Source organism: Ciconia boyciana, chromosome 2 (genome assembly GCF_034638445.1).
Source record: "Ciconia boyciana chromosome 2, ASM3463844v1, whole genome shotgun sequence".
NCBI classification, from domain to species: domain Eukaryota; kingdom Metazoa; phylum Chordata; class Aves; order Ciconiiformes; family Ciconiidae; genus Ciconia; species Ciconia boyciana.
Genome location: NC_132935.1, coordinates 29,969,613 through 29,981,829, shown reverse-complemented (window position 1 = coordinate 29,981,829; position 12,217 = coordinate 29,969,613). Strand labels below are relative to the sequence as shown.

At 35.4% G+C, this 12,217-nt stretch overlaps 1 protein-coding gene across 5 annotated transcripts in view; it reads left to right on the top strand.

The window, feature by feature from the left end:
• Positions 1-12,217, top strand: part of WWP1 (WW domain containing E3 ubiquitin protein ligase 1) — a 64,205-nt gene that overhangs the window by 30,952 nt on the left and 21,036 nt on the right. For 2 of the 5 annotated variants that reach the window (XM_072852266.1, XM_072852265.1), the window contains 5 exons: positions 1,569-1,693; positions 4,518-4,655; positions 4,753-4,819; positions 7,049-7,230; positions 10,370-10,718. The exons of 1 other annotated variant lie outside the window; for it this stretch is intronic. In XM_072852266.1, coding sequence (XP_072708367.1) covers positions 1,569-1,693; positions 4,518-4,655; positions 4,753-4,819; positions 7,049-7,230; positions 10,370-10,718 — 861 coding nt within the window. The remainder of the gene's footprint in view (positions 1-1,568; positions 1,694-4,517; positions 4,656-4,752; positions 4,820-7,048; positions 7,231-10,369; positions 10,719-12,217) is intronic. 2 more of the 5 variants (XM_072852267.1, XM_072852268.1) reach the window with 2 other exon arrangements.

Here is a 12,217-nt window from a genome sequence, read left to right as displayed (position 1 = left end):
GGGAACACTTACTTATTAACTACAGACCTGGGCTAAAGCAAATAGGGTATTCCTGTGCCACATTTCTCAATGTTTCAGGTTTAGTAGAGCTTATTAGCCCTTTGCAATATTGCAAAAGAGGATAATACAGTCTTGGACCTGACGATGATTTCCAGGAGTTACTACTAGAACAAGTATGGAGCTATCAGTATATTCACAGAGACCAGAGTTTCTGTTGAGAAGGCAGGTTTGATTTGGCAGGGTTTGGTGAGATGATGATAGAAATCAGGTAATTTGGCATGCGCAGTACAGCCAGACAGATTCATTCCATCATCAGTGTTACTTACTTAGGATCTTACCCTTATATGTATAAGGTATTCTGGCCCCCTTTTCCTCCCTCTATTGGAATGGTATCGTTGCTTCAGTTGCCCAGTCTGTTTGAGGATAAGTGAACTCTCTGGCTTACCAAATTCCCTTAATTTCTATGGGTCTGCATGAGCACCAGCAGTATATTCTCCATGTGTAGGTGCTTTTTTTTTTCTTTTCTTTGCTGAGCTGATCTTTTAGTAAGACTTCCGTTAGAAGGCAGCCTATTCAAAATGCAAAAATATATTTGCTCATGGACTTCAGCAAAAATGTTCCACGTTGTCCAACACCTTCAAGTGACTGTAAAGCTAGCTCTGTTGTTGTGAGGGTGGGGGTTGGTTTTAGTATTGTTTTCATCCATGCTGATAAAACTTTCTGTATCCATTACTGATGGATATGTGGCCTTTGACTTTTTGCAGTGTAGTGATTCTACTCCGTTTTTCACAGCCAGGAGCACTCTTGCAGTACTAGACCCTGTACTACAAAACTTACTCTCCAGGACCTAGCATAGCTTCCCGTTTTCCTTCTTGAGAGGGGAGAGATCACTGCCAAAGGTTATCATAATATTACTGTAATTGGGTCCTTTACCTTTCTGCTTCCCTCCAATTTTTACTTTAGCTTCATCACTTGATTTTTCCCCTCTGATTTCTGTGAGTATGCATTATGTTTTTATATATATTTGTGGATTCACAAATAATGTTTTATCAACACTTTCATGGCAAGCTGACACCTATTAAGTGGGTTCTTCCTGCTTGCAAGTAGCTGATTGGTTGCTTTTTCCTTTTTTTTTAACATTTAGTATTTTTCATTCTAGTGACAGACAAATATACTTACCACCTTTTTCTCTACATTTCATAATGTGAGTTTTTAGTTAGAATGCTGGAATAGTGAGGAATAAGGAAAATATGTCTTTCATAAATAAAGTAAGATATATTTTATATAACTGAGATTTGAGCTTAGTGTTAGGTTATTCTGATACTCCTCAAATTCCTTATGCTATGGTAATAATGCACTTTAAGTTTGCTATTTAAGTATAAATATCATAGTGTTTGCAGTTCTTAGTTAAAAATTTCCCCTTGCAGTACAAAAACTTCTTTTAATTAATTAGTATCAAGAAATACAATAAATATGAGAAAGCGATTTACGTTCAAATACTCCTAATAACAAGAACAAATACTTTAAAATCTGTTTATATTTTTTAAAAAACTGTATTTTATATGCAGGAATGTGACTCCACAGACTACGCTGGAATTTAGAGTGTGGAGCCATCACACTTTAAAAGCAGATGCTTTATTAGGAAGAGCCACTGTAGACTTGAGACAAGCTTTGGAAATACACAATAGAAAATGTAAGTTATCATGAAGGATATTTTGAGTAAAGTAGAATTATTATTACTAATCTATATATCAAACTGGCAACCAGACTACTAACTATACGTGTAATTACAACTGACTTACAGTTGATGTCTTTACTTGTCTCTTCTAGAGATGTCTGTTCTATCGAGAGCAATTTAAATGTAACAATGGGATATAATGATTTTGAAACAAACATGAGGGTATGAGTTACTACAAATTAACTAAAAGCAGAAGTGATTAAGTACAATGTTTTGTGGCAAACTAATAACTAATTTGCTAGAAGATCTGTTTTAGACTTGGTAAAAAAAAAAGTCTAAACTTTCAGAAAAGTTGTATGTAATTTTTCATGTTTTCCTTCTCTGAAATCACTAATAGAAAGGCTGGATATTTTTTCCTCATAATTTAGCTGCCCAGAGAGCAGTAGGAACCACTGATTAGTGAAACAATTGAGAATTTCCTTTTAGTACATTAGAGATTGTTGTGTTCTATGTAACTTCTAATTTTAATTGTCTTTAATAGAATTAAAAGAGGTCTTCTTTATCTAATTTGCTTTTTAAAATTTTTTTCAAGAAGTACAAGTACAAGTAGAAGTACTAGTACAAGAAGATGGTGAATCCACACTTTAAATTCCACTCCAGAGTGGCAGTAGAATTCCAGCTAAACCAATCTCTAACCTTTTTCACAAGTTAGATATACAAACCTGAGAGCTCTGTTTAGGGAGGTGGGCGGAAAGGAGAGCCGAAAAAAAGCTATATTTTTCTGATTCTTACGGAAAATTGAAACAGAATCCAAAATTAAGTGGGGTTTCTTCAGCAGTATTATAAAGATTCTGCCCGAGATTCCATAGTTAAGCAGAAAAATTGCTTCTTTTTTAAATTAAAAAATGTATCAGAAGAAACTGGGTTGTAATAAAGATAGCAAAAAAAATAGTTAATATTTTAACTATTTCTAACAAAATAGTTACTATTTTATTACTGTAGATCCAGGGGATGGTAGGATCCAACAACTTGGCAAATTCTTTCAGGGAATGGTTGACTGAGTTAGCTGTATATTGCACCAAAAGTAATTTATGGGCAGTGTTGCTGGTTTGGGCAAGTCAGCAGTTTGACACACACTGGATTATCCAATAATTCAGTGGTGGAATAATCTGATTGGTCTCCTTCAGTCATTCAGTTATTGATACCTAATCTAAAATGCAGCACTTGAAAGGCTCTTTGCTGAAGAAAATGTAGAGGAGAAGTCCTCTAAATGCAGAAACTTTAGAATTAGTGCTGTTACTTTCTCCCACTAAACATCACCAGTATTGAATTGCTGCCCACACCCCTCCCAGCTTTCTTGCCAGCTCAGTTGGTCTACAGCCAACTGTTGATCTGGTCTGGGGAGATAACCTGTTAAAACAGTAGAAGCTAAACCAATCACCCTTTGCAGAAATGATGATTTATAAAGATGTTAATTTAACAACTCAGTGGCAGGCTAGTTTCTTCTTTCTCTTCTTTTGGGTAGGGCTATTTTCCAAAATGCAGATTGCTAAATCAATAATTCTATAGATTTGGGAGCTTTGTGCTTGCTCCAGCAATTTAAAGTACTTTGAAATCCATTGTCATATAGCAGTGAGTATATGCCAGTAACTGCTGCCCAACTACACTGTTGAACCTGCTCTTTAAAGTAACGGCTTGGGGGTATCTGGCAATAGCTTATGGTAGCCTTCCCTGTTTTCATGTTTATTGTTCATTTATGATATATGTTAAGAATGAAAAAAATAAGGAAATGCTAATCTAATGCATAGAAGTGCACGGTGAGCTTTAATTTTAGCTTGGAATGCTATCATATGGAGGGAAATATGGTGGTATATCTTGAAAAATTATTCTTTTAATCTGAGACCGCAAATACTAAAAGGCCTTAACCATTTTAACCTGATTAATGTGAACTCCTAGCTGACTGTGTTTGGATTTATTACATGTAGCTTTAACTGCTGTACTAGTAATAGTTGACTTAGAGAGAATTACACAGCATCCACAGCATGTTTTACCTCTGGATTATGTATGTCTCTCTACAGATGCATGCGTAGCTTATCAGTCACATTGAATTATTTTACTGCACCATGTACACATTTTTTGTATATCTCAATTATCTCAAAGTTTCTTTTGGTGAAAAGAGTTTCTGATATAATTTTTGGTTATTTGAGATATCCTCTCTGTTACTGTTTAATCCCTGGAGTTGGGATCTATGAAAATGCTAGTAAGGATTTACTAAAAATAATTTTAAAAATTGAGGAGGGACTCTATGCAGTTTTTGCATTTACTTCTTCCTCAAAGTGATGTGCTTTTCAGTGGTCTCTTAGAATTAGTTTTGCAAGGTGATATATCAACATAAGCTCTGGTTGTAGAATGAGGTTCCCTGTGACTTGTAATATTTGGATGTGTAGTTCAGAAGTTGCTTGACTTTAAGGCTTCCCATGTTATGCAAGTAATGCATAATTTCAAAAGGGCTTAGTGGAAACAGCAAGCCTGGGAAATCATTAAGAACAAAGTACTGAAACCATGTGGATCCTATAGCATACCTGTAGAATATACTATGTAAACGGCCAATTTACTTTTACAGTAAACTGTGCTTTTACTCGCAGCAGATATAAATTTACACAGCTCCTTAGTGATGTCTATGTTTGAATCATCTGAATATCTCTCATGTTGTTTTGTACAACTAAATACATGATTACATTTCTGTGCTGAAAGTCTCTTTTAATGTTGTTTAGAATTTAATCTTTCCTTTATCCCTTCTCTCTGTCTCTCCCCCTGCCCACCCCAACTCCATTTTTAGTGGAGAAGGTGAAAGAACAGTTGAAACTCTCTTTGGAAAACAAGAGTGGCATGGTGCAAACAGGTGAACTGACAGTTGTGCTAGATGGTCTGGTTGTTGAACAAGAATCTCTTACAAATCTCAGTTCATCAGCAACCAGTAAGTTAAAATAATTAAATCAGATGGTAATATTTTGATTAAGTTTTCAAACAGATATAATAGAATATTTCTGTTGAATTTGTTTCTTACTGTTCAGTAGAAGTTCAGCAAAATGGCGAGGCTGTGCATGAAAGCAGAGATGCTTCAGCAAGAAGTACATCCAGGTTGGAATTTATTTTTGTGTTTTACACTCTATGGGGTGTATTAGCAAATTTATCAGTTGAAATGTTTGGATTCTTTGTGGTTTTTCGTTTGTTTGGTTGGGTTTTTTTAAATTTTTTGAAGGGGATAGATTTGAACTGTCAAGGCCTAAATTATGTTACCACAGGTTTTAGAAATATTACTTGTATGATAATAACATAATTTAGCTTGAGAAGAATTAAATTTGCAACTCTGTTCTTCCTCTGCTGGTAGAGTCTTCTCTCCACTACTTTATCATTGCCTCTTGGATGTGTAGCCCTCTGAACATAAAAATTCAACTGATTGGAAGTTTACTAAATACTGCAGCAGAGATTAGGGGAGCAGTGGTTCAGTGTGGTTTTGTGTACTTATTCCATTTGTTTTCTTCTGCTGTTTAAGAACTGTTTCTATTCATGCCTACCAACTTGTTGCAATGTACCATCTGAACAGAAGGAAGAAGGAAAAAAAGCCTAAATTACTTCCCCTTCACCCAGTTCCCTTTTAAGGTCATGATCAGGAACTTGTATAAGAGACTTGTATTGAGTTTAGGAAGCAGTATTCAGAACACTGAGGCAAAGGGTTTGCCTGCTTCAACCTGAAGTGGCAAGAAAAGGCTTTGGGATCAATTCAGAGCTTCATTCTTGGCTTCTCTATCTTTATACCAGGTCAAGGACTGCCTGGAGAGAAGTAGGAGTAGATTGTTCGCCCTCTCACCTAGGGACTCAAACAGGTCAACATTCAGATCAATTTAATGTTACTGGCCTGCTCATTTACCTTACAGTGAACCTCTTTCCGTTTAAGTTCTTGACACATGATGGAGTGAAAAAACATACAGTTGCTATGCATTTGAGTGGCAGGGACACATTTGTCCTTATATGCTCAACTTGATTCTTTTTTTGAATATGTGGAAGTTTGTCTCTGTTCCCCCATGGGTGCCCAATATGAGGGAGTGAGGATAAAATGTTGCTTCTCCTTAGTTTTCGTTAGAAAGGTTTGGGTCTGTTAAAAGTAATTTGAAAACACATCTGCATACCATTTTAAAACAGTAGTAACAATCATTGTTTTCATTCAGCTATTGTTGCTGGAGGTGTGGCTTTTACTGGGATCCTGCTCTCGATATTGGTATTTTGATTACAGCAGTTTTCCATACAACTATCCAGCAGTTTTGATTTACAGTTTTAAAATTAAGAGATGAAGAAAAGTTTTAAGGTAGCTTCTGTGCATGTCTTTAGGAAACAAATGGGGTTTGTAGTCTAGAGTTGAAAAGGGATAATTCTCTGTTTAATACTACTCCTTTAATTTAAATTAGTTTAGTTTAATTCTCCTTTTAGTTTAATTTAGTTTAACTCCTTTTAGTTTAATTCTCTGTTTATACTACTCCTTTGGAGTTGGGTAAGGTAGCATGGAAATACTGCTTCTTCTTTTCTTACTCTGCAAAGTGGGACTTCTAACAGTTTTCACATTTTTATCATCTGTTTAACTTCTCTTTAATTTTTAGCCTCTACTCCTTGAGAAGATAGGGAGTTGGCATTGAATGTAATTTTCACAATATGTGTCTCTGGTGGGTGGCTTTAAGCATTTTGGGATAGATTTAAGTAAAAACAGTGTAGTTGAACAAGACTTTCTATTCACTACATTTATTTCTATGTGGCCTTACAAACGCAGAGCTGCCTGTGTGTATCTGTCCTCACAAAGTCCCATCCTGTCTATGCACAGAGAAGCTCATCTTATTTTCTTTTTACTGAGGGAGAATTTTGTTACTTTCTTATGTTATGACTAGAATAATTTTTGGAGATACGACAAACAGCACCAATTGTTCCACTTGCTTAATAAGAGAAAAAGTTTTCCTGCTCATAGCTGTACTTTGGAAGGGTCCCTAAGGCAGTTTTGGAAGATGTGGCAGGTGCATCAGTCTGCCCAACTCAATTCTAATATGTCATTACAAGTAAAAGATGAAGTGGAAATGGAAAAGCTTATCTGTTTTCAGTATCTAAAATCCTCAAAACAAAAATTTGCCTGTTGTTCCTTAATTGTTTTGGTCTTGCACTTGGCTGTTATCTAGGCTGCAAACATTGTGTTATAAACTGTTGTGAATTTACTTCCATTTCTTTTTTTGTTTCGTTAGCGTGATTTAGTGTAGGATTTGGTTGAGTTGCGTAACTGTTTAACACGTTGTTTGTAGTAACCTAAAATGATCTTTTATTTTTACCAAGATCTGCTTGTGACATTTCTAATGGGATAGACAATCAAGTACCTTCCAACTCTGTAGTACAGAATACATTCTGTATAGAAGCTGTTAATGGAGACAGCACACCATCTCCTACTCACGTTGCAGCCAGACCCAAAAATACACCAGTACCAAAACCACTTGCAGTTCAGCCTGTCAACAGCACTGGTAAGAATGGGAGAGTTATGAGAACATGTACCGTAAGGCTTTTTTATCTGGTTGAAATGTATCTGAAGTTGAGCCACTTTTTCTATATTTTTTGGTTAGATTTCAAAAATACTGAAAGGATGTTTCTGGGCTTGAATTTATAATCTTGTGTGTTCACTACTGTGAATTTTTCTGGAGTAGATCTATTCTTAAATGTACTAACTTTTATAGCTTCCCATCAGTTCTCTTCTCTGATGAAGAAAGATGTAAAGCATCCAAAACTTCCATTTGTCTGTCCCAGATGACTAAATCATATTACTGATTATCTGGAGGAAAAAATAGATTTCTTTCACAATTAATTTGAGTAACTATAGTTAAGTTCCTTTTGCCATTAGATAAATCTGATTTTTAGTGCTGTCAGGGAACTGCTGTGCCCTGAACTGAGATGTGTTGCAAACTCTCCTTGCCTTCCATTTTTTTTTTTTTTTAAAATGTATTTAAAAAAGGTATTGGCAACTACTAAATTTCATTTTCCTCTTAAACTCAAAAACTTTGATTATGACTACAAGTAACATTCAGTACAGTAAAACAAGTGAAAAGAAAGTATTTTTAAATTTTTGTTCCTCTGGTAAAACTTTACATCTAATAATGACTGTGTTTTCTAAGCACTTTCTGCCTTTTCTCAGCTGTTTGAAAGACATTACAGTGATAGCAGAGGAAAAAGTTAACCTTAAATAGAAATAGGCAAGCTGTTAATAAACAGTAGAACAGACACTGTCAAACTTCCTGTAATAAAGAGGGAAATGTGGATATGGTGGGAAGATAGCAGAAACAATTATGAACTTTAAAAGGTAATAATTAAATTATGCCTTCTGTGAAGCTTTTATCTATTTGGAGAACTTCAATTTGATTCACCTCTCTTTTCAGTTGAAGGCCAGAGGGTATATATATTATTTAGGCATTGCTCCCTTTTTCTTCAGTAGCCGAGAGATCCATTTGAAATCTGTATTAGGATAGGGTAATTGCAAAAATAATTGATTTGTTCAAATAGTAATATTGATAAAATCATCACTGAGCTTGCACTGAGGCACTGATATAACAGTTTTCAGCTACTGTACCCGTTGGTGGAGACTTTTTTAAGGCAAGGCATAAAACAGGTCTCCAGCATTTGTTGATGAAAGACTTTTTTTTCCCCCACTGTTGTGCTTAGCAGGATTGTAGTTTCATGTGATGTTGGCAGAATTGCTGTTTTAGATCTAATTGGTGAGGTAATCGGCTGATGTAATGTTTTATAGATCTGTTTTGGAGATCAACTTACTAAAAGAGCTGATGATTTGTCAGTTATTTTGCTTCTAACTTTGTTATGTAATCCCATTCACTCTCTCATGTGGATGAATTGAAAGGGTTTTTTTTAATGAAAGCTGAAATTTCAGTTGTCTTTTTTCCTATTTAAGTAAAATTGTTGCTAGTTAAAGCAGAACTTTGAAGGAACTTGATCAGATTGTCTGTAGTTACGATTTTTTTTTTAATGTCATGCTTTACATTTGCTTGAATTAATACAAAGTGTTGACATGTCTTAATGTAGTTAACCTGTTTTGTTATGAGCTGGAAGTAGTGATATATTATCCTGGAATAGTTGTGTTCAAAAAGCAATGCCTTTACAGATCTTTCAAATCTGCTGCTGCCTGTAAAATCATGCTTATCATTATGCATATCAAGAAAGTATTTATGGCCCAGTGATAATTCCTTAAAGAAACTGCCTTGCTAATTTAAATACATTGCTGATGACAGTTTTATTGTTTGTAATTCTTTGACCTGCTTTTCTGACCATCTGGGAAAGCAAGAAGTTGCTGACATTATATACATGTTGCAAGTAATAAGTAGAATCTAGCTATTTTTTTATTTGTAAGAGTGTTATACAGAATTAAAGTAAATGAACTCTTTAAAATGATGGAGCAGCATTTTATAGGCACTAGTCTAGGGTTAAATTTTGCAAATCTGTATCAATAAGGTTATGAGTATAGAGCAATTGTATTGGCCTCACTCCTTAGAATTGTAAGCTGATAGTATGCTGTTAAAAAATTACTTGACATCTATGTTGCATATTATATTTAGTCTTGTAGAAAAACAGTTCCAACTCTAGAAGAGGTACATTTAAACTGATGAGTTTAAATAGAGTTGTCGCTGTCTGGTGTTGATTAGTGGTGCAGAAAACAAAAGCTGTGAATGATGTTGCACTGCTTTTAATAGGGCCTTGACTTTTAATGGGGGTCCTACTGACTGCCGTACCCAATTTCGCTTGTCTAAGACAAGATCTTGTTGTGCTGAGATACTGTTTTGTTAAGCTCTGCAGATAGTTGGTGTAGATGTATTGTTAGCCGAGTGGGCTTGGGAGTAATAAAGCCTTCTTAGCCCCCTTTTCCTGCTAAATCCATGCCTGCTTTAAACCTTTTACTAGATTATGCTTTCTTGAGTTGGATGACATTTGTATTGTTCTTTAAAAGACAGAAATTGATTTACTTTGTGATTCTAAAATAATTTTCTTCAGTCCTTGAACTACATAAGTTACGTTAGCCAAATACTAATTTTTATATTTTAATCCCGCTTTTGGAGGGTGATTTTTTTTGAGGTCACACGCAGGTGGTTTTTGCTTAATTGCAGGATTCTGTGCCTCAACTCTGAAAAAGGAAAAAAAATAATCTGTAATAACTGCCTCTTAGTTTTTCAAATTTCATAGAGTTATTTATCTCCTAATATTTTTCTTTCATGTCATACTAGTCAAGATTCTTTTTTGAAGTTGATATAATTTCAAAGTTTCAAAGCAAATAAAGCAGTACTGTTTTCTGGGAAGCAGATGGGTACCTTTTGCTAATCTAAAGAGTAAGGTGTAATGTTGAGTTGACCAAGATATGCAGAAACTAAGAAATTACCTTAGCATGGAAGTACAGAGAATGGCTTGCAGACTGTAAGCGTTAATTACAGCTTTAACTGAGGCAGGTGCATTGTGACTTTTTGTCATCTTAGACAAAAATACTGCTTAGGGCGTATAGGTGTGACTTAAACGTATTCCTTCCGTGTCGTTTACTCGAAAAGCTGGTCATTTGAAAAGGAAATCTCATCAGATTCTGATACACAAATGGTCTTATTTCCCATTTCTCAGTTAATGGCGAGTCATCTGCCTCTGCACCAGAAGCTGGTAATTCTTCTGTCTCTGAGGCTCCGATAGGTTCAGTCGAAGCTCCCATGTCTTCAGATTGCACTAACACTACAGCAGAACCTCAGTCATCAACAGAAGCAACTAGTTGTTCTGAAAGCCACACTTCTGCATTACCTGTTGTGTCTGCTGGACTAGAACCTACAGCTGCAACAGACTGTGCTCAACCTAATGCTAGAAACAGTATAGCAGCAGATGCAGCAAAACCAAGGGAATCCTCCTCCACCTCAAGTGCATCTGCAGAACCTGTAAGACAGCAGCCTGGTAATGCCAGTACAGAACCTTTGCCACCAGGGTATGTGGGCTTGATTTTAATGCTATAATTATGTTTTGTCTTCATGTACGTATAAAGAAAAAGAAATTTAATTCTATACTGGGATTGCCAAATGCAGGTCAGTTGGCCGAGATGGGGTTTTTTCATCTAAAATGGGGTTTGTACTGCTGCTATAACTGGTGAGTAGCTCTTGTCCCAGAAAGTAACAACTGATAACTGATTTGCTGAGATGGTATTGTGATCTAAATAGACAAACTCTTGGGCATTATGGATGTGAAGACTTTTCATTTGATACATTCAAACTTATTTGAGTCATAATTTGTTACTCCTTTGGTTCTTAAACTATGAGAATGTAGTAGGGACGAAAATACAGAGAAGTGAAAATTAATAAAATAGTCTAGAAATACTTGCAGGTGTCTGCTGTATAACAGAGATCAATAATGTTATAGATAAAAATATAGATTTGAAGTGTATGTATGTGCTCAGAATAGCTAGAAACTTTTAATTCTACTAGACTGTTAGAAACTACTTATGTAGTCCTAAACCTTAAATGCAAAATTAAAGATGTGCTTAGACATTAAATGAAAATATAGTACATGCTTAAATATGTATATTGATCTTACAGTTTTTTTAGAGACGCTTTCATGTTTGAGCGAACAGATGTCTTCAGTAACTAATTGGAAATACCGACATTTCCGTAATATTCTAAATATTAACTATTTTAGCATTTTCTGAACACAGAAATAATTTCTTAACCCAGGGTGTATATACCTTGTGTCATTGTAGCTGATCTTTCAGAGAGCCTGTCTTGTACCTGCTCCCTCTGAAGGAGGTTCAGTAAGTTATTAATGACACTTCACTTCAGTTTCTGCAGTTGGATAAACATAAAAACAGGCATCTAAAAAGATAGAAATATTGTATATCTATTGTTGGGGAACAGTTACAAAGTTTTTAATTTTCAGATGCTTTGACAATGGAAGCTCTTTATAGGTGGGAATGCCTGTGGTCATCCCCACTCCACACACTCTTTTTTATTTTTTTTTTTAATTAATTATATGCTTTCCCATTGAGGACAGGGTCATGAGTTCCAGGCGTAGTGTACACTATGGCCAAATGCATTTCTTCATCATTCCTCCCTGGTCACGTTTCTGTGAGGTTTTTTTTTTGTGGTTCCCTGTCCTCCCCCCCAGTCTGGTTGAGTCTCCATTATATTTAGCCCTAGCAACTCTGTAACACGCTGCTGCTCCTCTCTTCTCTTCTTGTAATCTTAGCATTTAACCTCTTGAACTGCAGAAAACATTTTGTAGGAGTTTTATAGGATACTCTATAATAGTGAGGAAATGCACATCAAATCCTATGAGTAGCAGGCAAGGTGTTCTGCCTATATTTTTAGGAGCTGATTAATTATAAGAAAAACAAACATATATAATGCAAGCAAGGGCTTCAGCTAACATTTATCCTCATTTCCTCTCCCATTTATAAATACTTTTGTTGCATTATGGCAGTTCTCAGCAGCATGA